Here is a 26502-nt window from a genome sequence, read left to right on the forward strand (position 1 = left end):
CCTCTGCTTAAAGATCACAGTTTTCACACACAGTGCACACTAACAATGAAAGCTCTCCCCCTTCCTCTGTAACCCAAAGTCATGCAACTGCAGCAGAATGACTGAGAGAGCTCTGCAAGACTAAGAACTGCATTTACTGTTTGCTATGCACAACCCTGCTGCTGCCACATCAGATCTGCAGCTCAATCATCCCTCAGCTCAGACTTCTTTCCAGCATCCACCCAGCAACTTTAGTTCAGCCATGATTTACTAAGCCTAACTGTATTTCCGTATGGAACACAGGAAGAATAATCCTTCCCCTTGCAAAAGGACATCATTATTGCCAATCACCCTGAAGACCTGTTAAAGTTTCTCATCCACTCATGGACTTGGTGCATGTGCCACTTACCAGGCTTATGGTTTTACCTGCCACGTAGAGAACTTCTGCCCAAAATCAGAACATCTCCTGTTCTCAGTCAAATCTGATTCCCTGATCCAGTCTCTCTTCACTTGCAGCCAAATCTCAACCAGCTCTAACAAACTGAGTGACAACCTGGAAGAATATCACTACCAGTTTTCTCCTCAACAGCTAAGGCTAGCAAAGTCTAGTTCAACACAATTTTGGCCCTTAACCAATGTCTTTAGCAATAAGATAACAAATGCCTGTCAAAAATGGACTAGGCAGAGCTAATGATGCCTTTGGCAAGACAGTAAAAAAGTTCTCCTGCATTCCCTTCCAGGACTTTTATACCTCAAAAGGCAGTGCCACAGCTGAAACACTGACCCTTGTCATAACAGCTCTGATAGAACTCTGGAGAACCTCAGCAAATCAAAGACTTCCATCTCCCTGCCTCAACAAAAGACCAGCCTTGAATAAACAGTTGGAACCTAGCTTCAGATCTTTGCTCTCCTTCCTATTTCCTGCATGCTCCTAAGTGAGCCACCACAACAGCAAGTTTAGAGCTTACATGTGTTGATACATGTAAAATTGATTCTGTAGTGAGGAAGGTGTAAGTTCCTAGCACAAATAAAGGAGAAGAATTTACAGCACAAAATTTTAAAGCCAGGCATTTCCTTCAGGAAGGTCAGGAAGGGAATGACTAATTCTAGGCTCCCATCATATTCTCACACTTCCATTTCCTCCTCATTTCAAGCCCCATCCTGCAAAGTACTAAGCACCCTCTGCTCTCATCAAAGACTGCAAGGGACCAAGGGATGGCAATTTGCATGGCTAGCCTGAATGCCCATGAAAGCCTGGGAGGTCTCTGAGGTGCTGCTCTCTTTTAGCAGTGCACTTATTACACACGATGCTGTCCCTAATCCCAAAGAATTTTTTCACATTTGACTTCTCCTTGTCAGCTGCCCACCCAACCACCAGTTTGTTTCCCAGCCACATTTGCTACACAGGCTGTACCTTTTGTCTCCTGATCAAGAAATATGTCATACAGTCTCATATATTTGTATATAATAAGCTTTATATATATATACTTTTATTTGATACAATTACATCCACAAGACCAGTTATACTAGTATAATTACACCAATACTAAAAAAAATCTAACTTTATTGGTTGAAGTTCAGAGTTGCACTAAGAGAACTTTTGTCACAGAGAACTGGACTGCATATCATTAGTCCTTTCTTGTAAAAGTGTTTACAATTTCTATATCTTTGACTTTTCATGCTCTACATTCTTCTTAGGAAACATTCTTCATAGTATTCCTTTGTCAGCCCCTCTGCATTACACGTGCTTAATTACATTTCTTTTGTCTTGAAATATCCCCTCTGATTATCCACAGCAACCCCAGGTTCAGGATTTCTGCTCAATCTCTTGCTCAGATGACTGCATCAGAGGAAGAACCCTGCTGAGTGACAGCAATGAGAAAAAGAGATAAAAACATGCCTACTTATGAGAAAATAAAAAGACATTGTTACAAGCCCCTATGCTATTCTGTAATGGAAATATCCATTCCTAAGGAGCACTGGCAAAGACAAAGGGATTCTATGTTGTATGTTTCTGCCTGTGAACTGACAATTCAGGGTGCTAGATACAAATTCATTCCTCGAGTTCAGAAATTGTTCACAGCAGCCAATCAACACTTCATAGTTACATAGAATCATTTCTGATGAAATGTTTGAGGGATCCAGCAATGCAAATAACAAGCAGCAGCCTGTTACTAGCTTTTCAGCTGTGATCTGATTCAAACAATAATGGAATTTTCACAGATCTCCCAGCACGCTGGATTAGGTCCTGCCTGTGTTGTCTGGTACCCAAACAATACTGTTGTCTGGCTTAGAAACAAAAGCATTGGGGAACTCAACACAATCAGTTTGGCTGCCCATCATGCACTTTCCTATGCTAGCACTTCTCCCTAACATGACAAAAAAAAAACCAACTTCAGGCTTAGAAGAATAACCTGTTTCTAAATCACAACCCATTCAGAAATAAAATAAAATAAAATAAAATAAAATAAAATAAAATAAAATAAAATAAAATAAAATAAAATAAAATAAAATAAAATAGTATGTAAAAATAAATTATATTTAATTTACAACATATACTTTCTGAAGCATTCCCTACCACTTCACACCACCTCATATATTATCAGTTAAGAGATGTTTACATTATGCAATGAATCCAAATACAATACCATGCTGCTGATAGGCACTGGCCTTCCACAGTTTCCCCAGGAACATTCTTCTCAAACATCTAAGTGTTAATACAGGGGTTGGGGCTTCAGTGCTGCAGGTTGTTATTGTTCTCTTGGGGTTTTTTTTGTTTTTGTTTTTGGTTTTTTTTTTGGTGTTTTTTGTGGTTTTTGGTTTTTTTTTTTGTTTTTTTTTTTTTTTTTTTGCATCTTCCAGTGTAAATGGAGGAGGGAGATGGCTGAGAAAACGACATCCTTTTTTTTAAAAATGTCAGCTATAGGAAATTGCTTAACTGGAATGTGGCAACTTGCCATGTTCTCTGAAAGTATCTTTTAAAACAGCAAACCAACTACCAAATTGCAGTTTGGGATTGTCAAAAAAAAACAAAACACACCAAAGCACAGCAAACCCCACACCCTGCTCAAAATATTTCGGACCTCTACAATGTCTCCTTATTTCAGAATTTAAGAAAAATGGCAGTAGTGATGTGCCATGCATTAGAGATCAGAGATGTTCCGTTTGTTCACCAGTTTTACAGGACGCTTCCTAAGCACTATATCTAACAGTAAGGCGCAGTCAAAGCAGGAAATACAAGAATGAAAAGTCTTTTGTAGAAATATAAGGCACCAAGCAGAAAGCTGATCACCACAGCTCAGCTCTGCCAAAGGTTTCTGAAACAATTCAAAAATAAAATGGACAGTAGGAATTTTCTTTTTCTTTTTCCAGGGCTGGATATGCCATTAGTAAGTGGGAATCACACTGAGCTTGTTTGCCTGGTCAGCTTTCTTTCCTTCTCAGTAAACAAAGACATAAACCTATACAGCTTATCCTTCCAGTTCCCTCTTTTTCTGCAGTACCACGTGTCCTTAGGTTATCCATTCTGCCACCTCAGAACCAGCAACACTGCGGTTGCTGACTAACCTCTCTTCTCTTACAAGTGGGCAGACAACATAAAGGGACACTGAGCTCTTAGTCCAGGATGCCTACAGCAGACCTCCCTTCAGGCAAGTATCCCCAAAACAACCCTCATGAAACATGCCAAGTGTATCTACTAATTGTGCTACAGAACACTGAACACAGGAATTCCAGTTATGCCTGAGGTATCCTCAGCTCAAGAATGACCACTCCTCAAAACACTCCTGATTTCCTAGTGGAGAAGTATTCATTTATGCTCCTAGTATATTCACCTAACTCAGCTGTCTGCAGAAGGCTTAACGTGTGAGATTTAATGCAGTTTAAGAAACTTACTTCTGTGCATTTGCAAACAAGGGAGAACAGCATTCTGGATGGCCAGTCACCCAAAAACATAGGAGACACCTTCCTGCAGTAGATTACAGATAGAAACTCCTCTCTAATTCCCCTGGACAATCCCTCTGAAGGAGTCTGTGTTGTAATGAGAATGAAGGACTACGTGAAGAAGTTTTAAAATTACTGAGGTGAGCTCCATGCAAAAACTTAACTGACTGACAGTGCTGTAAGACTGTTCTTCAGTTACTGGGTTTCTGTGACTGTGAGGTTTTCTACTGGACTGGGTTGCTTTGCTTCCTACTCTCCCTGCTATTCTGCAGGAAAATGAGCACAAGTGAGGCAACAGGAAGAGTAGGAGTTCCCTCTACAGAGACAAAGCAGGATGTGACCTCTGTTCCCTAAATAGGGTAGAAATGGTTGGAACTCAAGATCCCAGTTGGTGTTTTCCTTAAGCAAGGAAAGACTATATCAAGGACCAAAAGCATCACTGTTTATCATGGGTTAGAAACTGTGCATTTGATGATGCTGAGACAGTGTTTTGTAAGATAAACTTAATTAACATTAATAACTATAATGAAGTATTCTTGCTAAAGGACACTTAAACACTGTAGTACTTGATGAAGCCTCAACTGCTAACCTTCGATTTTACCAAGTATTGGTGCTGCTCCTACCTGAGAGCATCCTGCAGCTTTGGTGCTCTGCTTTCATTGGGACAGGGAGTCTGGAACCTGTGTGACCTGTTTGTCCAGCTGACAGGCAGCCTTCACCCGCTCTGTGCTGCCCTACTAAACTTTGCCTTTGAATTTAACAACCTCTCCTGACACTGGTTTCCATGAGCTGCCTGACCCCTTGCCTTCCAGAGCAGTATACAGATTACCACCTGGAACAAAGGAAAGAGTGTGACTTCTTGTAAGGTAGCTTCATCTCTGAGTGCAGATTCAGAGCCATACAAAGTCTTTTCAGTCTCAAATATAAAACTCCTGTATTAGCATGCAGATGACTAGAGTTGAAGGAGGCCTTTTTGTCTAAGTACGTCAGCTCCCTTACTTCTTCAGTGTTTCTGGGCCGGTTATGGTTACAATTGACTTACTGTTGTCAATGCTGTACAGAGGGCCAAGTCAATACTCAATGCTAGAATTGAATACTCTGTGAATATCTAAGTTTAGCCTCTTATCTCCAGTCTAGGAGACCAGCTTCTATATATGCCAGCCTTCAAAGCCAGAGCCTTGTCTATTAGGGATTTCTGGTAGTACGTCAGATTAAAAAGGAAAACAAAAAATTGGTTAAGATAACTAGCTGGGTTAGTGGTAGCTAGGATGACTGAACTCCAGAGTAGCTACACCCACATACCAGAACAGGGCTGTGACAGCAGGTGTAGTTGCTCTGCCATTAAAGTCAGAAATAGTCATATTTACCTGAGCCACTGAGTTCTGCCCTGAAGCTCAGCAAAGTAATTCTGCATATGTTTTATTCACATTTGCCCTAATTCAGGAGTTTGAACACATAATTGAGGCAAAGGTAAGAACTGTACAATACATCTCCAGAGACTAAAAAGGCAAACTTCCACCACTATTTTAGAGCTTGGTGGTCCTTCTATCTCCTTTTTACTGGAAGGGGCCTTACTTAGTCTACTACAGATACAGGCTGCTGATCTTGCTCCTCACAGTGCTTCAACTCTAGCTTGCTTTTCCTTTTAGCTGAAACACTTTTGTATGAAGTTAAGTAAAAGTGACCTAGAGTTTGTTTATGCTCTCAAAGGGTATATGTTTTGTGCTGGAAGCAAGTGCCTCTAACCAGACTGACTCCATACTACAATAATAACTGGAAATGAACTCTGGACCATCGGCTCCCAGCCGATCTGGGTTAGATCATGTTGCATAAATAATAGTCAACTCTGGGGGTGGGGAAAGGAGAAACTGCTGCACTTTCAGTAACATGGAGTAGCCTCCTTTCTGCTGCAAAGGCAGATACTCCCAGGAGCTGCACAAAGCCTCAGAGATTATATACATGGAACCAACAAACACAGCACTGGGAGGAGAGAGGAAAAAGCTTTAGGGTTACACAGCAGCTGAAAGGAAGGATCAGACTATTAAACAAGGTACCATACAGTTTCACTTGAGTTTGAACATTGAGACTAGCAGACAGTCTGTCACAAGTTTGCTTCATATACCAGACCCAGCAGTGCTAAGGCTGCATTTGTCTCATAACCATGCCATCTATGATAGTCATTCCCACGTGAGAATTAGAGTGCAATGTGTACAGTGCAAGATAAGAGAAGTCCCTTCTTCTCCTATTTCCACCTTCATCCTACCTTCCAAATACTAAGGAACACCAGGACTACCAAACACTTTGTTTGAAAGTCTGCCCTACCTGCTTGTTGAAAGAGGTTAGAAAAACTGCAGAGTAGAAATGTTGTCATAAATAGGTGGACTGCCTGCAGTTCCTTTTAGCTTAGAAGATGTTGGACTTGGCCATTCTAGAGAATGAAGAAGTAAATTAAAAGTCCTTGTCATGTGGTCTTGCAATCTTGTAACTGTTCTTTGTCCTTGTGTAGTGGGTGGGGAGAAGTTGCAGCTTCTGATCTCAAATCATCTGCCCTCTGAGCACAGCACACTTTCAGTACAGGTGATTAAAGGTTTTCATAGATTGGAAACCAGGAATGGCAGAAGAGCTGGAAAGAGAACTCCAATAATGCCTATATTGTCTGTTAAGCCTAGTTTCAAATATTATGCAAGATAACTATATCAAATTTTGCACTTGGTTATTCAACTGCAATCTAGACAACTATACTTGTGTGTAGGCAGGTATCCTCCTTTGCTGTGGCTTTCTCACAAAGCTGATCTGGAAACAGTCTGAAACAGTCCCTGATCACTCCAGAGAACTGATATGCTTGTGCGAAATTGCAGTAAGCTGGAGCTTAGTACATGTTGATCTACTGATGGGCTCTCCAGAAACCATTCAAGGGAGCTAGGAAATTTGGTACGATGAGTCAGAGCAATGCATGTAACACTGTTATTCATGTAGTTAATAACAGAACAACATTTATTTTTTGAGCTCTAATTTAACAAGTCCACATGATCATCCATCATCTGCTCATAAGGGGCTTGGATAGGACTTGACACCCATGAGTTTGTACTCACCCTTAACAATTCCTGGTACTGGCTTCCATCAGTAAGGCAGAGAAACAATCCTTCTGTCTTCTATAAACACCACACTTTCTCAGTTTGCTTTCCTATTTGAGTGCTGTTTCCTATTACCTTGCTCGTCAAAAAACACTTACTTTACATCAGACCAAGTCTGAAGACAGTACAAACAGACAGCACTGCTGTTGAAATAGCAGGATCTTCAAGTGAGGGTCAAGGCCACGCTGTTTAAGGTATTCAGCCTTGAAAGGAACTTATAAAAGAACTGAATCAGCAGAGAGTAGAGCTAAATTCAGCTCTTAACTCTTGTTTTAAAGTGCTTCAACTCCACTGTTTTCAGCACAGCCATATTCAGTATCTACTACTGTATATGAAACATGGGCTCACGTAACCTGACATTCATTTAATGCCAACTGGATAACTCCAGGGAAAACAAATGGGGTCCTAAGTTAAAGCCAGTTGTGCTCTTTGCTACAGGTATGTCACTTACGTGATAGCTTTAGCAGACCAAGTGTTTCATCAAGTGATATGGCTGTAAATAATTTACCAGCAACCCCATAACACTTGATTAAAACCTACTGAAAGATCTAATTGAATTGGCTCTGAAAGAACAGATAATGATATGACAACTGGGTGAAGAGCAGATGGCAAGTGGAAGCTGATCAGAACATGAGAAAACAATTTAGAAAAAAGGTACCTTTTCTGCATTGAGTTGTGATGATCTCTACTTGTCTGATGGTGGCTGTAATGGAAGTCATTTCTTCTTTCTGCCTTTGGGCATCTGAAGTGACAGCAAGATTACTGGCTGGCCTCATGAGTGGCATTTGGGCATCTGTGGAGTATGTACCTAATATCTCAGGCAACCAGGTTAGTTTTTCAACTTTTACCGATGAGCAGCAGATTGGATATATCCCATTCTACAAATAGGTCAAACTTGGACAAGTCAGGCAGTAGACACATTATGGAGTTTCAAAAGAAAGGAATGCCCTGGCCTAAAAGTTATACTTATTTCTGGCTGGGGTAGATTGATATAGGCTGCCAAGTTGGGTCTCAGGCTCTGGGCACAGGGGATCTGAGCTGATTTTTTTTGAGTAGCAAAACAAAGTTACAGTAAACATGGGAATTGGGCTGAGTGCAGAAAGCTGAGTGGAAACTGCTCCAATAGAAGAGTTAATACTTTTTAAAAAGTTATCAGAACCCAGAAGAATAACTGTTGCTTGTACTACAGGATACAATAACCAAAATAAATCATCTCTTGATCCTCTTGATCATACAAGTTCATACCAGCTCTCAGTCACAAATGCGTGCATATAGCCCACTTGTCAGCACCTGGAAACAGGTTCGAGGTTGTACTGCCAACTACCTTCCCCAAGCCCTAGCAATGAAGATTAAAAAAACAACAATAAAAGAAAAACAACCAACCACAAAACCACCAGCTGGTCACTGCTCACCCTGCCTCTTTCTACCTACATCTCACTTGGCCTCAGATTTCAAGCTGTGAAGTCTCCCCACTGTTTCAGAACTTCCAAGAATCAGGACTGCCTGGTATCAGGACTTCAAGGATAAAGATGCTGAGGAAAAAACCTCACCATCTTTTTTCCCCAAATAAACAAGCCATTCTCACTAGTAAATTTCAAAATCCCTCATCCATTAGAATGGCTCTCCAATTTCCTCTGCCTCAAATTTTGAGGCCAAAGAAATCTTGGAGCCACAGCAAACTTCATTAAGCAGCTGGAGGTCAGGCTCAGCATTTAGAAGAACTCCAAAGAATTCTAGCAATGCAGAGACTTGCAGCGCTTGCTGATACTGTTCCCACAGCACAGGCACTTTGACAGGAAGCACTGTGCTGCTAACTCACCCTGAAAAATACAGTTTGAATGTGGAGATTATTCTTTGCAGTATAAAGGGGCCATGCCTCATATGTTAGAGACCTCACACCAAGCTCCTCTCCTCACCATGACAGGATGACAAAAAAGGCTGATCCAGCCTATTTATTATGCACAGAATCTGTGATGAATAGAGAGGCGGGGATCAGACTATGCATTTCATCGTATGCTTCCCCCTCCCCCTACACCTTGGTTTTACAGCTGCAGGCTCCAGCAAGACAGAACTGTGCAGAACTGCTGAGTCAGGATCTCATGTGGGGTCTCTGAGGTCTGCAATGCTGAAGCCAGGTGGCAAAGCTCTGTGACAAGGCAGAAAGTGAAGCATCTGGAAACCCATATCACATCGTGGACACTTCCAGTCTATCTGAATAAGGTCTGTCTGCCTGTGCCCCCACTCGCAGGGCAAGCCAGCATTCTTGTCATGCCTTATGCAGTTGTTAAAGTAAGTGACGTGAGGGGCTGCAAAAAACTCTGAAGCTGGACAGGTAACAGGCATTTTATTCTCCCCCCAGAGATCTTTACATTGGCGGTGTGCTAACCCTGAACTATTTGTGCAAGAACAGCTGCAGCAGCAGCTTCAGAGCTCTTACTGCATGATTCCTGCAGAACTAGAATTGCCATTACAAAGACACCTGGCCATCAGCACTGGTCCCTGCTTCCACTCCTGAAGTCTTCTTACCCTGTTCCAAATAGCTCTTAGTTGCTACGCTACATCACAAAGTCATCTGTCTCATCAACAATCAGTAATTTCTGTACACCATGTTAGGAAACAAATGCACCTTGTAGTTACCAAGTCTGCACACTTCTCAGTGTGTTTTGTAAGAATACCATGGAGATTTGCTAGAAGAATGTTATGGGAAGACTGGAGTACTTGCTCCTTCACTAAGAAGCACAGGAAGACAGTTGGATACAAAGCATAAGAGGCTGTAAGAAGCTCTCAAACACTACAGTGAACTTCAGCTAAGAGCAGTGCTGCATCACCACTGCATTGCTCTTGCCCTAGTAGTTCATTTCTTGACAAAGGAATGAAGGAATAGATGCTATTACCTTCAATTTGAAGTTTTACACTGTGAGGCAGCCATTGACTTCAAAGCTCTTAGCTTCAGACCACAAACTAGTCATTATTGGCAAATAGGGCAATCTGAATAACACAGTAGGAAAAAAAAAGGGGGGGAGGGGGAAGAACACATCAGTGGAACTGTTGCATGTCTTGGCAGCAGGATGATGCTGTAGATTAAGTTTCCGTAAGAATGAAAACCTAAATACCACCAGCAACCTAGTGGAAGTATTAAGCCAAGTTAGCTGTGCCTTCAGTTGCAGACCGGCAGCTGGTACCAGATAAAGCCTGTTTGGTTAGATGCAAACAGGTAACTACGGCTACCTGCATGCATTGAACATCATTACAAAAACATCTTCCCAAGAAGTTAGGTAGTATTTCCTACAAATGCAGCCTCAGCAGAAACACAGCCACTATTCCAGTGCAGCCATTGAAGACTTGTGCTCACAGTGGCTCTCCTTTCCCACTCTCTCTGTAGACTCCCTCCAAGTCATCGTCCATGACTGCAGATGACCCAGGAATTCAGGTTGCCATGGCAGGCAGCCCGCAGAAGCTCTGCCTCATTATACCCATACAAACTGCCACTGATAAAGCAATGGCTAAGTCAGGCCTGCAGCACTCAGCCAGTTTTAACACACATAGTATCCTTACGTAATACAAACAGGGTTGGCAAGCCCTTTGACATCCACTATGGGGCTTCTTCCAGCTTTGTTGTGTAAGGAAAAGCTAAGTCTTTGGTGTTTGTGCTCACCTTGGTTTATCTCAGTGACAGCTGTTTCCTTAAAAGAAAAGAAAACAGACAAGAATGTAGCTTCCAGAATTCACTAAAATTAGGAAAATAAACACTGCATCTGACCTGCACCTGCACTAAGAGTCTAATGCTACTCTAACTGGTGCTGGCCTGTGCGAGAGTTACATTACATGTTTTTGTATGAAGTGTTTTCCTTTGTGGAAAGTTTCAGTTTTAATCAGTGAGACAAAGGGCCCATAAACTGAAATGTTTTGCTTAGTTGATGAAGAAGTTTTTAAAAGGGAGACATCTGAAAGTCAGAAGTCTTCTGTGGAAAGCTCAGCCAAAAACAGTTTCTCTTTTCCCTGAAGCTCTAAGCAACAAAAACTTTCTAACTTCTGCTTATTTTGGTGGAGGTGCAACTATCTTCTAAAGCAGAGTTTAACCCTCTAGCTGTCTAACGAGGTAAAAAGAAAACAAAAACAAGAAACACTGCTCTGGAAGATGAAAACCTTTGATAGAAAATTCTCAGTGCTTTAAAGATTGATAAATTATTGAGCACTATAAGGTAGCATAAGGGATACTGTCACACATCTTCCACATCTTTCAGTAATTACTTACTGACCAATCCATTTACATCCCCTACCTAATAACTTGCAGTCGTTACACCTGATTGAAGTTCTCAATCTGGAAATAAATACTCATTATTTATTGTTTCTATCTTTGTCAGCATAACTAATAGCTAAAAGTACAGCCACACTGGAATCTGCAAGATTCTACAATAGCCTACGCACACAGCAGCAATGAGAAGCTCAGGACTTCCTTTCTAAAATTAGGTTGCTTCAAACAGAAGTGGAAGTTCTTTAAAAAAAACGACAAACCCATGTTTTAGAAGCAAATAACAAGAGTAGGACTGGGCAGGAAACTGCTTGCCCAACACTTACAACTTCCTTGAAAAAGGCTTCCAAGCATTTTCCGGGATTCTGACCCACAGACCAGCAAAGTGCCCTGTCGACCACCTGGCTGCATTCTGAAAGCCATGCTCAATTAGTTCTTCTGGCAATGTCACATACCCGAGTGAGAGCCTGGATCTGCTGCATCCCAGCAAGATTCCTCAGTGCCATGCTAAGTACTGCTCTAAAGTAGATCTCACGGTTTCTGCTTTTAAAGCTGTTCCATTTGGGATAACTAAGAATCACAAAATAAACATCAGATCACAGAAACTCTCTAGACCCTCATCAAGGCATGATTCCTTATTCTACTGATTAAGTGTCCACAAGATGCACACAATGCAAATTAAACTTCCTCTCTACACAGAAAAGAAATGACAGACACCTGAACTCCGCTCACAAAACATTTCAAAGCAATGAACAGCATTCACCATTTTTATTCTTAGAGACTTGTTGCAACCGGACAGAGAACACCATGGGTCTGCATCTGATAATTGCACCAGATAATTTCAACAACTTCCCCAAGCAAAAGAAGAAGCACATGAAACTCCTTGTTTTCTCCTTTTAGGAAAATCACCGCTGAGGAGGCTGGAAGCTGTCTCTTCTTTCCTCTTATTCATTAGAAATGTATTTGAGTGAGACATCTAACTACATATTCTACACTATACTCTTGCTGCAACCCCTTCCCCAAATCACTTCTGACTGATCAAAAGCATTAGTAAGTCAAACTACCAAATTCTCAGCCCATACGTAGGAGTGGGCATTTCTAATGAAAAGCTATTGCTTTTACCTGTCATTGTGGTTTCAGTTTGTAAGAAACAAGTGTTTCTTGTGTCTCCTGTGGCAGTACTGCAGGGCTACGACAACCCTCTGGGATCATCTGTAGATGGCATAGCAGCCTTGCTCAGAAGTTGCATCTTCAAAGGGATGTTCATCTCTTTTGGAACAGGTTTGCTTCCAGATTCAAAGATCCTGTTTCCTCGCTTACCAGCTGTGGCAGCTAAGCCATTGCTTTGCTGTAGCTGTCAGTCACGTGGGATTATTCCATGGGAATGGGAAATGAGCTAGGAGGAAAGTCTCTAAGAGATGTCTGAGTCAGTATCTCTGGGTGGTGCCACCTATACATCATTCTGTGCTGTCCCTTTCACCACAGCAGTAATCTAGCCAATACATTCTCCAATCCCCAAAACAGTGACAGATAGCCAAGAATTATTTCATTATAATTTCTCTTTTGGAAAGACAAAGCTCCCCTATTGGCTGAAAATAAGGACGGGAAACCTTAGTCTTAAAGAAAGTGAGTTTTATCCCACCAGCATCTGAAAGTTCACATGGTCTATGGTGTCAATATATTTGTAAGTGTAGCTATTCCCCAAATAATTCTGCATGTTGCAAGACTTCTGTTAATTGTTCCTATTTATGAACAACAGGTGATAAATTTATGTACCACCATGCTGACTCATATCTGTAAATCTGTCACCCGTACGCAACCGTAACTCTCACTGGGGTTTTTGTTGTGCAAAATGCAGTTACTAGCTGCTGTCTGAACTTGAGTAGCAGATCAAGTTCTGTTCAGGTGCTATCTATGCAAAACTGGTTACAGCCACAGGTTTAGCTAGATATAACTGGAGTTCAGGCTGGGCTACTTGCCTGATTGCATCAATTCTGAACAGCAATACACATCAAAATTTGTATGTGGAGAGCGAGGCTTGTCAAGCACAACAGCCTGTGGGTTCCTGTTAGTGTGTGCAGGCACGTACATACAGAGGTCCTAACTCCAGGCACCAGTGAACTTCACTGCAGTTTAGTTGCTGTAAGGACCACCAAGCTGGTTCTGCACAAAAAATGAGCAGAAATAATTCTGCTGTAACACAATCCAGCAGCCACACAATTTTGGAGACAAAAAAAAGGACTCCCTTCTTGCTTCCCATTTAGCACTCCATAGAATCCAGCCAAGGAGATAAGTACATACAAAGCTTAAAAAGTGAAGAGAAGGCCATTTTGCATCTTCATTGTGATGGCAACCTACACATGAGAGCTTATCCCAGGCATGTTAAAACATGGCTGATGACTTTTTATGTAAACACTGATATAAAATTAATTGTGGGAGATAAGCTAACTTCAATTACAATGTACAAATTCCGATCATATGCAGAGACACGCTGTTAGAAAGAACAGGTGATGTCTCCAGACTTTGTAATAACACATGGTTCATTCTCCTTCCAAGTCAAAGATTCTCTGTTGAAACCTATCTTATACAAACAGATGCACAAATGTATGAAAAAAAGAAAGCTTTCTGCTCACCTCTGAGAAAAAAACAAATGCACTGCATATCATATATGCAAAAAGTAAGATGAAGTAAGGGAAGAATGTCTCTTACATAAGACCTGCTGGAAAAGGAAGTCTTTTCAGCTGAGCGAGGCCTATAAACATGTGGCTACAGGTTGCAGTTTGGCCTGATAGATTCACTGCTCCCACTACTTAAAATTTAGAAACACACAATCTTCCTTTTCTTATGCATACCACACAACCAACTTCCAGTCTGCAGGTTTGGACAATTACAATTCCTCACCTTCCATTCCTCCCCTCATCTTCAGTGCATTTGTTTCTGCTTAGAGATTGGTTGTTAAGAGATAAGCCTTTTCTAGTCAAATTACCAAGTGAATGAAGATCATGATAAAGCAAGTTCAGACATATTTAATCTACAGGTATCATTCAGCCAATTTGAAAGACTGATTTGAGGAGTCATAGACTTATTTGTGACACAGTGCAGCTCTCCAATCTGTTATCACTTTTTCTGGAGATGCTGAAGAAAAGACATTCCTGAGGAAGAGGTCAAAGTGATCTCTTCAAAGTGATCTCTGCACACTGGGCCAAGGATGCCTCCATCAGAGACATGGGTAAGCCAGAAAGCATTAAAGCAGTTTTCTTAAAAGCAGGCAGATCTCAGCAATGCATGCTGCTGCCCCACCCCGACACTCCCACCAGTTTGCTTCCTTCCCAGAAGCACTCTAGTTAGCTCTTATGATGTAAGAATCGAAGTAGAAAGAAAATACAGCTTCACTCTAAATATAATCTAGGTCTCAGTTCAGCCTCATTCTGCGTCATCTGTGTTGCAATTAGCAGTGTTGGAGGATTCGTCCTGTTATCAACTTCCTGGTCAGAGAGACAGATCCAGAAAGTTATCACTTTTGTAAAACAAACAGGCAAATAAACAAATTAAAAACAAACAAAAAATAAACAAACAAACAAACAGTGACAATAATACACCTCTACCTTTGCAAAACCAGTTTAAGGGGTGATGCAAGAATTAGCACAAGGACAGAGTTAAAAACTCTGACAGTTGTTTCTCTGCAAAGATATCTGGGGGCAACGCTGGGTGCTTACTCCATGGCAAGAAATGATGTGCTCTCATTATTTTCCACTTTGGTTTTGTAGTCTACTTGAGAAATGAGTAACCCTGCGAGGACAGAACTGAAAGAAAGCCATACACCAAAGTGCTGGGTAAAAACACTCAAGCACTTACTCGGTAAAATATATATAAATTAAGAAAATACAAGATCTTGTGGTATCAGAGAATCTACTCTGCTAGTAACTAAACCAGTACAATCCACTTTGCACTACAGAGAAACTCCCTGCCCTTCTAAGAAAAAGCCTTCATACATGTGAAATGGGCTCAGCTCATGGAAAATATCTAAACTCAACACATTATTTTTAAGTAATTCCCGCAGTCCTTTCTTTCCCCCTCTTCTTTCGATATTACAGAAAGCTCTGCCTGTGGTCTTTAGACTGAGTGCTTATTTTTTCCTGCTGGGGTTCCAGTTTGACATCCTTATCCACCAAGCACTTCAGTTTTGAGACCTTGTGCACGAAGAGGAATGAGGAAGGACTTGATGCATTTCAGTAAATTGGGAGGGACATAAACATGCACACAACCGAACCTTTACTTATGTTGACACTTTGAAGTACACATGCATTATGAATCATGTGGTGTATATGACAGGCTGAGAAGACTCAGAGGAAAGCGGTGCAAACAGGATAAAGACAGTAGGTCTTGGATAAAAGTAACATACATTTAAATTTGTTTTTCACCAGTGCTTTAGTCTGCTAATTCAATCCATAGTGCTACTGCTTTCAGAACTTTACTCCAGGGCTGTGTTAACCTGGGAACCAGAAGTGGCAGTGAGCGTGCACTGCTGTCTGACCTGCACGACATAAGGTTTAAGACAGCCATGTTCAGCCAGCAGCACTTTCTGCCTGTGTGGTCAGAACATCTGTTGTTTATGGATACAGAACATTGTATGCAAGGAGATATCCCTTCACCTGTCACGTTCAGACTTCTGACACCAAAACTAGACATTACGAAAGTTTTCAACATACACGAACTATGTATTGACTATATGAGAGAAGCTTCCTCTGCTTTTTGTTCTTTATCAATTTCACTTGTTGTTTTCAGTCATAACTGTTTTTTGACACAGTACATTGGACTGTCTTCAAAAGACACATATGCAACCTTGTATTTGGCCACAGGAGCCACTTCTTAACTTCTAGAGTTAAGTCTCCTCCCCTTCCCAAATTAATACTTCTGCTTCCAGTTTGTTCATTGTATTTATCTCATGGTTTTATCACATCCCTGTGGCTTTGCTGTACAGTTGACCAGTTATATACAAATATACATGAACATGAGACATGCAGGATCAAACCAAAGCACTGATGAGACTTGCAGGCCCAGCAACCATATCGCCAGTAGCCAATAGGCAGGATTCGCAAAGCCATTTAGTGGCTCCTCAAGGCCATGCAGAGAGCACAGCAGGCACTGGAGATCTCCGAACTTGCAGCTTCTCATTTCACTGCTACTGACCAGCAAGGAGCTGCTCACAGGCTGCACAGTAACCACAGGCTGCAGCCAGGCTATTGCAAATGCCGGCTCTGTGCATGTTGTGGAGCACGTCCCTGAACTGACTTGATCGGATAGGCAAATGCATATGAATACATATGCACACACTTCTGACACATTAACATGGCACAGTGCAACCAGCAGTTGAGCCACCTGTTTCTGGGGCAGCTCTGCAGCCCTCTGGGAGTCCCCATGGTGCACCACGAGAAATCACAACTTATGAGAACGAACACAGACCCTCAACTCTTACAGCCCAGTTTTGCGCTCAGCAGCAGCAGACAAACCTTCTTCAGACTGTGCAGAGTCAGTAAGTGGGAGACTCAGCCCCTGATGACATCATGTCTTCAGGCACAGGCAACTGAAGAGAGCAAAGGGCAGTGTCCGTGCCCATTCCCGTAGCTTCATGGGCTGGCAGGGATTCAGCACTTGGTTGAATTCCCAGAGAAATCACGTACTGGGGAGTATATCAGAGATTTTTCTGATGAGGGACAAATTTTATGATCACCAGCAAAAGTGGCACCCATTGGTTTAAGCAGATAATCGCTTAAGGAATGCAGACACATACTCAATAGTTATCACTAGCAACATTTTTTGTTGCTATCAGAACAAATTGAAGATGATAGCAGGCCTTTAGGCTCTATGATTAAAGGTTTTCTTGCAGAATGAGTCCACCAGCAAAGTACTGATGATCGTTTTCCAAACTGATGGTGATTTACATTGTTTGAGCACTGAAATGACAACAAGGTTGCCAGAAGTCTACAGAAGTACTGTGTTATAAAGAATAGCCTTTGAAGGCTATTTGGAGGTGGCAGGAAAAAAAAAAACTACCAAGTTTTTTTCTTTTTTTTTTGGGGGGGGGGGGGGGGAGGGAGGGCTGAGGAAGAGAGAAAAAAGAACAATAGATTTCAAAGAGGCCATACAGAGAGTTGGCACCTATTGTTTTTCCTAGCTTCATTTAAGTGAGGGATTTTCTAGTATATATGTTTGTTATAGATTCACAAGGATTTTCCTTCTTTGAGCCTGATGCTCCAGCTCTGCAGCCTCCAGTAATGGACTAGAGAAAAGGAGCACTGGCCTCTGCTTCTGACCAAGCAGGGGGCTGGGTGGGAACTGTGTGTTCTGCTTGGAGCAGCATTACCTGCACACAAGGCAAAGGGAAGCACTATTCAGTATATAAGGTCAAACAAACGGAACAAGTCTGAATTTCCTTTCTAAACACTCATGCATACAGTCAGATCGTGTCGGAAAGCATCACAGAAGCACACGTTCTCTGCCTGAAGGATTCTGTATAACCTCTCTTAACGGCAGAGCATCTCTCCAACCTGAACTGCAATGCTGCCGCCAGCCACACCAACAGAGTGGAAAGAAGGATCGGATTAGCTCAGTGAAACCGAGCCAGGGATAGAGAGACAGGCCTGGAAGGACAGAGCAGGAGCCACCAGAAACAAACATGAGAGACCAGCGGGAATCATCTGCGCATCCAGCATCCTGGGACCAGGGATGCAGCGTCTCATCTCTGCCAGGCGGTCGGGAAGCACCTCGGGTCCCCGCCTCACCCCGCACCTGCCCCCTCCCCCCCCAGGCGCCCATTCCGCGTCAGGCCGGCAGCCGGGCAGCAGCAGCGCGGAGGGGCGGGGGCACATCGCGGCCTGCCCGCGACTCCCGCACCTGTCTGGCCCCGGCGAGCCTTCCCCCGCCACGGGCACCGGCACCGCGCTCTGCCGGCGGGATGCCGCGATGCCAGCGGCCCGAGGGGACCGCGGCAGGACGGCGAGGCCCTGCAGCCTGCGTGGGAAGGTGGCCGACCCCCCTTCCTGCTTCCCTTCCGCGTCCCCCAGCACCCCTCTGCGCCCGCGGAGAGACGAAGGGGGTTCCCTTCCCCCCCTTCACCACCTCCCCACAGCCCGGGCACCGGTGAAGGAGCGCGGCGCCCGGCGCTGGAGGCAGGGCCCGGCCCCAGGACCGGCGCATCCCGGCGGCGGGGCTCCCCCGGCCCCGTACCTCCAGGGTGCGGATCTCCTGCTGGGTGAGGTCGTTGGACGCGGCGCACTTAGTGCGGAGCCCGCGCAGGTTGGACAGCGAGATGTCGATGAGGTCCTGGAGCAGCCCGCACTGCTGCAGCGTGCTCCGCACGGCCGGCAAGCCCCGCACGGCCGGCCCCGCCGCCTCGCCGCCCCGCTCCTTCCTCTCCAGCATGCCGGCGGCTCGCAGGGCAGCCGCTCTATCCATTCCTCGGCATCAGGGAGGCCGGGGAGGAGAGGCGACGGCGGGGGGAGCGGCGGGCAGGGAAAGAGGGAGGGAGAGAGGGCAGGCGGCGGCTCGCTCCGCCCCGCCTCGCCTCTCCTCTCCGGGCAGTTACCGCGCATTAGCATGCGGCACGACGAGCCGGCACCGCGGGTGCGGTCGCCCCGCGCAGATGGCGGCCACTCCGCGAGGGGGCGCGGGCGGTCGCTCCGCCTCAGCGCCTCAACAGATCCCGCCTCAGCGCCCACCTCAGCGCCCACCTCAGCATCCCTGAGCCCATCCCTGAGCCCACCTCAGCGTCCCTGTGTAGGCCTCAGCAGCTCCCGCATCAGCTTCTTGCTGCTTTCAGCCCACCTTACAATCCCTCAGGTCTCCGCAGGTACGTCAGGACTTGGACCTCACCCCGGATGAGCCTCACCATCGGCACACTGAGAGACAGGGAGAGGGGTGACACTGTACCTGGCCCAGTCTGCCCTGTGGGATGTGTGAGCTGGGGCTGATGGGTGCACTGTCCTGCTGAGAATCGGGTCCGGCCAAGTCCTCGCGTCTGCAGATACCAAATGCCAAAAGAACCAAAACGGAGCTTAGAAATGGCATACAAACAATGTTATATGCTCTCAGCATCATCTCACAAAAGCCCCTTGGGTGATTCCAGGTGGGTCGGCCGTGGCCATGGCACAGTTGGAGTCACTGGGGCTCTGCACTGTGGGGTGAGGAGTTGCAGAGTTCAGTGATGCTGTCATGGTTCTTTGCTGTTACATGGATACAAACCATGTGCTGGCCATAAGCAAGTCTCTTGCCAAGGCCATTGAGCGTTTTCCTAAAATAGAGTTTCCCAGATGTTCTATAAATCCATCAGATACATGTGTTCTTTGGCATAAGTGTTTGCATAGCAAAGACCTGGCACATGAGGTGGGAGTTATTAAAAACAACTTACAAACACTTGAGTGTGATATGGGTTTATTCATATCATAAATAGGAGAAAACTTCATTATGGCCTTGTGAAACAACTGTGGGCTCATATTTCACAGTGGAAATTCTAGAAAAGTGGCACAGGCACAGGTAGCTGCACAGCAGGTGCATTAGCTGCAAGTTCTATCTGTTGGGCTCACCCGGAGCATCGCAGTAGCGTGGGACATAACCCTACAGAGCTGACCACCCAGCTGCCTGCACAATGAGGGCTGTTCATCTGACATGACAGATGCAGAAGGACAATGTAGTTGTGCTCTGCTGACAGGAGATAACTTCCTCCAACGGATCAGATTGACAGCAGGTTTAAAAAGCCAGAATGATATCTGAGCTACGTGTGGCAACAGCAGAGTTTTATGCAAAATAAAAAAAAGGGGGGGAGGATCTGTGGATATAGGACATGAGGCAGTGGAGCAGGGCAAATCAGCTGACACAGCTGGTTTTCTCATGATTAGATGGATATTGGTGTATGTGTTACTTTGGCTGTATTTGCATCAAGCAGTGTGACGTACACTGCTTAGTAATTTTCTTAAGAAGGTATTAAGAAGGCCGAGTATTTGATTTCATTATTCTTCACATGCTGCAGGTTTCATACACAAAAAGGGCTTTGCTGGATTATGGTTTAATTAGTTTGCCATGTGATACATCCTGTGGTTTTGGAAAAGTCACTTGCTTTATTACCTCCATCATTCCAACTTAATGAAAAAGTCTTTACACCCCTCCTCTTGGGAGCACTGAAAGTTTAGCACTGAAAATTGTAGTTTATAGAAGTGTGACAGACTGAAGTCTTGAATTACAAGTGTCTGGATTTAGCAATGTTATTAACAGGAGTATTATTATCATAAACATTCTTTGTATACCTGCCTGAGAACATCCATTTACTAGTAGACAACAAACCAGGTTTATTGCATAAGAAAACAAACCAGGAAAATTATGGGCTATGCATGACAAGATATTTGGCATTCTTTCTGAATGTTTCTGTACTGTGTTGTGAGTGCTGGGCTCCTTAACCAGCTACCGTAAGTGGGCAGCATTCCAGTCCCAGTGTACAAGACTGCCCTCCAGGCCCGCATGGAAAAATATGCTGACTTAACACTCCTTACCATGAATTCCTGCCCCTGCTCAGCACTGCTGAGCACTTGCATGTTGGTGAGGCTGTCACCTTTGCAGAAATGGAGAATATCTGAGTGCTCTTCTGTGGAAGAAGGTTACACAAGTGAGCTGCTTTCTTCCAGGCTAGCTGCTTTGACTCCCACAGCAACACTGAGATGCTCACACTAATCCAGGGGAACCACTGTCTTATGCTGAGGTGAACCCCAGATCTGCCTTAGCAGAGAACCACAAACTGGGGTGTGCTCCGAGCTGCAGCCTGTATCATACAGCAGGAGTGCTGAGCAGATGTGATACTGAGATACCTGAGATACCTGAGATACCAGGAGTGATGAAGTGTCTTCAGCTCACTGGAGAAAATGCAGATAATTGCTTTCTTTTTTTTTTTCCCCACCAAAGAAAGAAAAGCACTAATGTATTTCACATGCTGCTTTTATCAAGTCTCCTATTACCTCTTTAGGTACTGTGTCCCAATTACATTCTGCTATCACAACACTGAATTTAGATATTTAGATAATAAGACTGAATTACTCAATTTGATGTGTTTAACACAGATAATAGAAACCTGTTTTAAGAAAATTCAGTGTTAGGATTTGAAGAGCTGAAGTGTTAGGAGATTCAAATAAAAGAGGCCTTTATTATCGATGATTTTCCCCTTAGAGGCTTCCTCCTACACAGACAGTATGACTATTCCTTTCTCTTTGCAGCACAGCACAATAATACACAGTAGTTTCTGCGTGTTTCTCTGCTATGAAATTAAGAAACTTCAGTCCTATTTTTAGACATGCTGTAAATAGTCTTTTCAGAATATGCAGGAAAAGTGGAGATGGTAAGGTATGGTTCATGGGATAAATTCTAATCATTTTCCTCAGTTTAAACATCTCCATTGCCTACAGCTGAACCAAACCAACGCATATGAGTTTGATATTTACCTCTGCACCTTCAAGAAAATGCTTAAAGTAAGTTTACTTCTCCCACAGATTTGTTCCTGTTCAGCTGCCTGTTTGGTAAGCACAGTGCAATAATTTATAACTGAGGGCCAAATTAGATCAAGCAAAACAACCACTTCTTTCTATCTACATCTTTTTTTCCTTTTTTGACATCAATGGTCATCAGAAAAACCAGGAATTTATAGCAGTCCTCTGCCACTTAAAATGGCAAGGTCAAAAGTGATGGATGGAACAGTGAATCCACAGGTTTGACAGCAGTATTTACCAATGGGACCATGGATACAGGAAATAAAAAGATACAGGAAAATGAAATGTGCACTGAGAATAATGGAGGATGTGAAAATTAAACATTACTGCTATTCTTAAAAATCAATTGCACTGGTGGGAGAAAACCACTTGGGCAAGATAAGAGAAACAATTCTTGCTTCACAGATGGAGGACATGAGAATCTATCTGTGTAGCTGCAGTCATTGTTTTCTCTGGACAGGTCAGCAGCCGGGAACTTTGACATAGGACTGGAAGGAAGATCATCAAGATGTGTTCATCCGAAAAGACCTTGCCTCCTGGAGTCATGTGAGTAAGCAAGAACTGTGGCTGTTAGAATAAGTAAAAACTGTCTAGCTTTAAGGACTAAGAAGGCGTGAAATTACAAATGTTAGTAGTCCATAAAACAAATACAAAGACTTAATATTTATTTTTAGAAGCATCTCATATGTTTTGCAGGCTTTTCCATGTTGCAAAAGTACCGCCTTTTCTCTGCTATTTATCACCAGGCTCTTCTGTTTAGACTATAAACTGCTTGGGGCAGGAAGTGTCTTTTACCGTCTCCTTGCACAGCAATGCCTGAATCACAGCTAGAAGCCTCTAGGCTCTGCCATAATGTAAATACTAACTAATGATAGCAGGGAGGATTTAGCCCCCGCCCCACTTGGAGGCTTGCCAGTCTGCAGGGTTTGTTACAGCAGCACACTTGCCAGCAGTGAAAACTGACAAACTTTGTTGGTGAAAGATATTCATAGGTCTAACAAGGAGAGGAAACACTCGTCTCTAGAGACAGAGGCTTATGTATCTCCATGGATAAACAAACCAAAGATTGACTCATGCTGCCATAATCCCTTTGTGCAATTTATACATTGGCACTATATATGTGTGTGAAGCGAAAAGACAAATATTTGGTTAATAAAACAACACATGGATAATCAAAAATGATTAAGCAGCTTTACCTTGCAAAATGCTGGAGCAGGTAAGCTGCTGCTCTTCCCCTAGGACAGGCATAATGCAAGGAGAGCTTCCCTATGTTTGTTTTATCTGTGGCAGAATAACAAGCTTATTTGGTTAAATATTATGAGAGTAAAAATAAAAATAAGAAAGAAAGCAACCCCAACAACCCATAATATGGCAAAGGAGGAGGAACATACTGTGGTGCAAAAAACAGGCTCATGTTCTACAAGGCTTTGTCAAGTGTATTGCATAAGGAGATTACAGCCTTGAGTTGCAACCACAGCTAAAGGTTTTAATTGTTTTTGCCAACACCTCTGTCATTAGTGTGTTACTGAGCTGCGTCACAACAGCCCCTCTTACACCTTGTGAAAATGTTCCAAACCCCATGATTTTTTTCAGAGTTGTTACTCCACATGACTTCATTTCCCCAAGCCATTTATTCTTATTTTAACTAAAGCAAAAGAAGTTTGACAGATTAATCATTTATTCACATTACACTCTGTGCTCGTGGATTTGTTTGATATCACATGGCTATAGAAGAGAATGGGTCCAGGTTCTGCTTGTACATACTCTAAGTAAGGCCTGTACTGCATTTCAGTGTTTCGGCAGTGTAGTTATGTTGATTAGCATAATGAATAAAAACTCTTCCCACCTCTGTATGCCAGCAAAACTCTGTGCCAGTTTTAATGGAAAAAAGAAAAAAACAAAACAAAACACCAAAAATGCAGTTCTTTCCTGATGCAGCTTGTTCTTTGTGGAGAGATTTTACCATCAATTCTTGCACTGTTCTGTGGGAGGCCTTGCTTCCAGTTCTGCAATCCTGCTTTCACGTCTGCGTGTGCAATGCCCCAGAAGTGGGGTGACCACATACATTGCTCAAACAATTCATTATGTCTCTAATCACATTCCTAAAGGCTGTACTAGAATCAGCAGGGCTGGCTGGATAATCCACACCCCTTTCCATGGGAGGAGCAGGACCACAGAGACCACTGGCTCCCACATCCATGTTCTTCTCAAGACTCATCTGCACATCTGAGGCAGCCATGTCCTTCCACTGTCCACAGTGTCACCTTGGAGGAACTACTGCCATCTTCCACTTGTACAATACCCATGAAGTTTCTTTGCCTTAAGAATTCTTGTGCATGTGTCTTGTAGCTCTTAAGTAAAAATCTTTGGGAAGAGCCTTCGTAGATTAACATTTCTGCTTTAGAAGAGTTGCTAGAACTGTGTAGTAGGTAGACATGAATGAGCTGGAGGCTTTCTGAAACTCCAGATAGGAGAAAATAGCTCTTCTAGCATAAATTATATATATACATGTATAAATATTCTGGTAAATATCTATGACTAGAGTACGTGTTACTTGCTGTAACCTGTAGTGCTGTCTATGTAGCTGAAGGTAAACCATCAGTTCAGCCAGTGTAAAACAGATTGGGTCAACTTGTATTAATAGAGGATGAGTCCAAATGCATCCAATTGGTATTGCCTATAGAATCCTTTCATAGGAGGTAGAATTCTGCAAGCACTACCTGCATATATTAATATTCCTCCTGGCCTTACCACATGCTCCTGCTCATTGACCTCTCAGAGGCCAGGTCTACGAAAAACCTGCAGTCTCAAGAAAGCTTACAACATTGTGAATATTTAAAAACTCAGACCTTTCTTCTGCAAAAAAATGGCTCAACTATCAGTCACATCATCACTACAGTGATAGTAATAGGAAGAAACTTATATTCACAAATCAATCATTATAGCTCTTGATGAATTGAGAATTAATCTGCAGAAAGAAAAGCAAACACACATTTTTCGTTCCTTCCTATTCAAAGCCCTTTGAAATCAGTGTCTTCCCTGTCAGTGAGTTTTGGATGAAGTTCTCATTCCGTCTTCCTTTTCACTGTCGCTACAATACCATGACAATTCAAGCTGTTTCTCTTTACTTCCTTCCTCTTAAAATTCATAAAATGTCTAATAATCAGCCATCTGGTGTCCAAGATGCCTTGAGTATTAGGGCATTTCCTTTATCCAGGGGAGGCTTTTGAGAAGAAAGATAAATGTGTTCATGACCTATCCCTGCTGTGTGCTGATTAGGGTCTGGCATTTTTTCTTTGTTTGTAAGGATTATTGTAATGCTAAGTTGTTTAGTAGAGAAAAATATTTACAGAGAAGAGTCCTAGTTTCTGCTGTAGCGGATTTTATGGCATTACTTGAATATTCTTGATTAGAATTATATGTAGCAGTATAATAGCTGTAATGTATGTTAAAGACCAAGTGGAATTTTGAAGGGAAAGGATGAAAAGATCTATAGAAAGTGTTGTGTCCTAAGCAACTACATTCTTTTTCTTTCTCAATTTAATTCTGTCTCACACTGGCACCCTATTTCTCAGAACTAACTAAAAAAATGTAACCCCTTCCTTTCCATACCTTCTGCACAGCAGACTGGTAGCCAGAGACTCAGCGCTGCAATATAAACTATGTATGGGGCTCTATTCAATTCAGTGATTGTCACTGTGGAGCAAGGGTTCTGTGCACCATGATGTATCCAAATGGGTCAGGTCTCAAGGTAGATCATGGACTGAGATTTGAGTATTGAAGGTCACATAGGAGCTATGAAAAAGTGTCCATTGGACCACTGCATGAAAAAAAAAAAAAAAAAAAAAAGGAAAGCAAGCCTAGGGAGTGGGGGTGGGTCAGACTGAAATGAAAATACAAGCAGAATGAAGAAACTGTCGTCTAAAAACTAGAATCAAAACAGCTTCCTGCTTTATTCCATGTTGATTTGTAAGCCAAATGCTTGATGTGAGGGAGTTTTATGTCTTAATTTGTGAGCCCTTAGGAGCTGCAAGTTATTTGTTGTCTTGACTGTCGTGGCATGAAGAGAAGCCAGCCAAGTGCTGTTCATATTCATGGAATGATACTCCATTCCCATTAGGGTGTAGACACTAAATATTTGTACTAGGATTCTTCACCTGGTGGAATGCTTATGTATAATAAACAGTTTTGGTCAAATGACAATTTGTGAAGAGAAGTGAAAAAACACATCCCAAAAATCACTTTAGACTGTTTCTGTATACATACATTCTTAGTAAATAAACATATATATGTGTGTGTGTATATATATGTATATATATACTTTTCTTTTGAAAGTCACCTTTAAGAGCATATACTAGTGAAATCCCTGTTAGAATTCCACATACAGTTCAGACTTTGGATTATAGTAGTCATATGGTATTTAAGCTACTTAGTGCATCCACAGATTAACCAGCAAACAGCTGAGTTCAAGAGGTAGTAAGATAGCCTAAACTTTCTATACAACACTATGCACAACTTCCTTTAAATAAAAACATCTGGCTTAGTGTAAAGACCCAAAACTACATGCATGTGCTTAACTTTTCAACCAGCAAACATCCCCACCTCAACTACTCACCTAGCACGGTATACATGCACATCCATATTTTTCTGATGATGATACAGAAAATAG

The 26502-nt window shown here is 42.8% G+C and overlaps 1 protein-coding gene and 1 long non-coding RNA gene across 2 annotated transcripts in view; one reads left to right on the plus strand and one right to left on the minus strand.

The window, feature by feature from the left end:
• KSR1 (kinase suppressor of ras 1) overlaps positions 1–18798 on the minus strand; it is a 57538-nt gene extending 38740 nt beyond the window's left edge. The window contains exon 1 of the mRNA XM_015881175.3: positions 18535–18798. Within this exon, the coding sequence (XP_015736661.1) occupies positions 18535–18762 (228 nt within the window). The 5' untranslated portion in view covers positions 18763–18798. The remainder of the gene's footprint in view (positions 1–18534) is intronic.
• Positions 18799–19374: 576 nt separating this feature from the next.
• On the plus strand, positions 19375–26137 carry LOC146757370 (uncharacterized). The gene is made up of 2 exons (XR_014936427.1): positions 19375–22379; positions 23942–26137. It is a non-coding gene; the product is annotated as an uncharacterized LOC146757370 (long non-coding RNA).
• Positions 26138–26502: the final 365 nt, after the last annotated feature.

This window comes from Coturnix japonica, chromosome 22 (genome assembly GCF_054131305.1).
Source record: "Coturnix japonica strain WE chromosome 22, WE-NBRP24, whole genome shotgun sequence".
NCBI classification, from domain to species: Eukaryota; Metazoa; Chordata; class Aves; order Galliformes; family Phasianidae; genus Coturnix; species Coturnix japonica.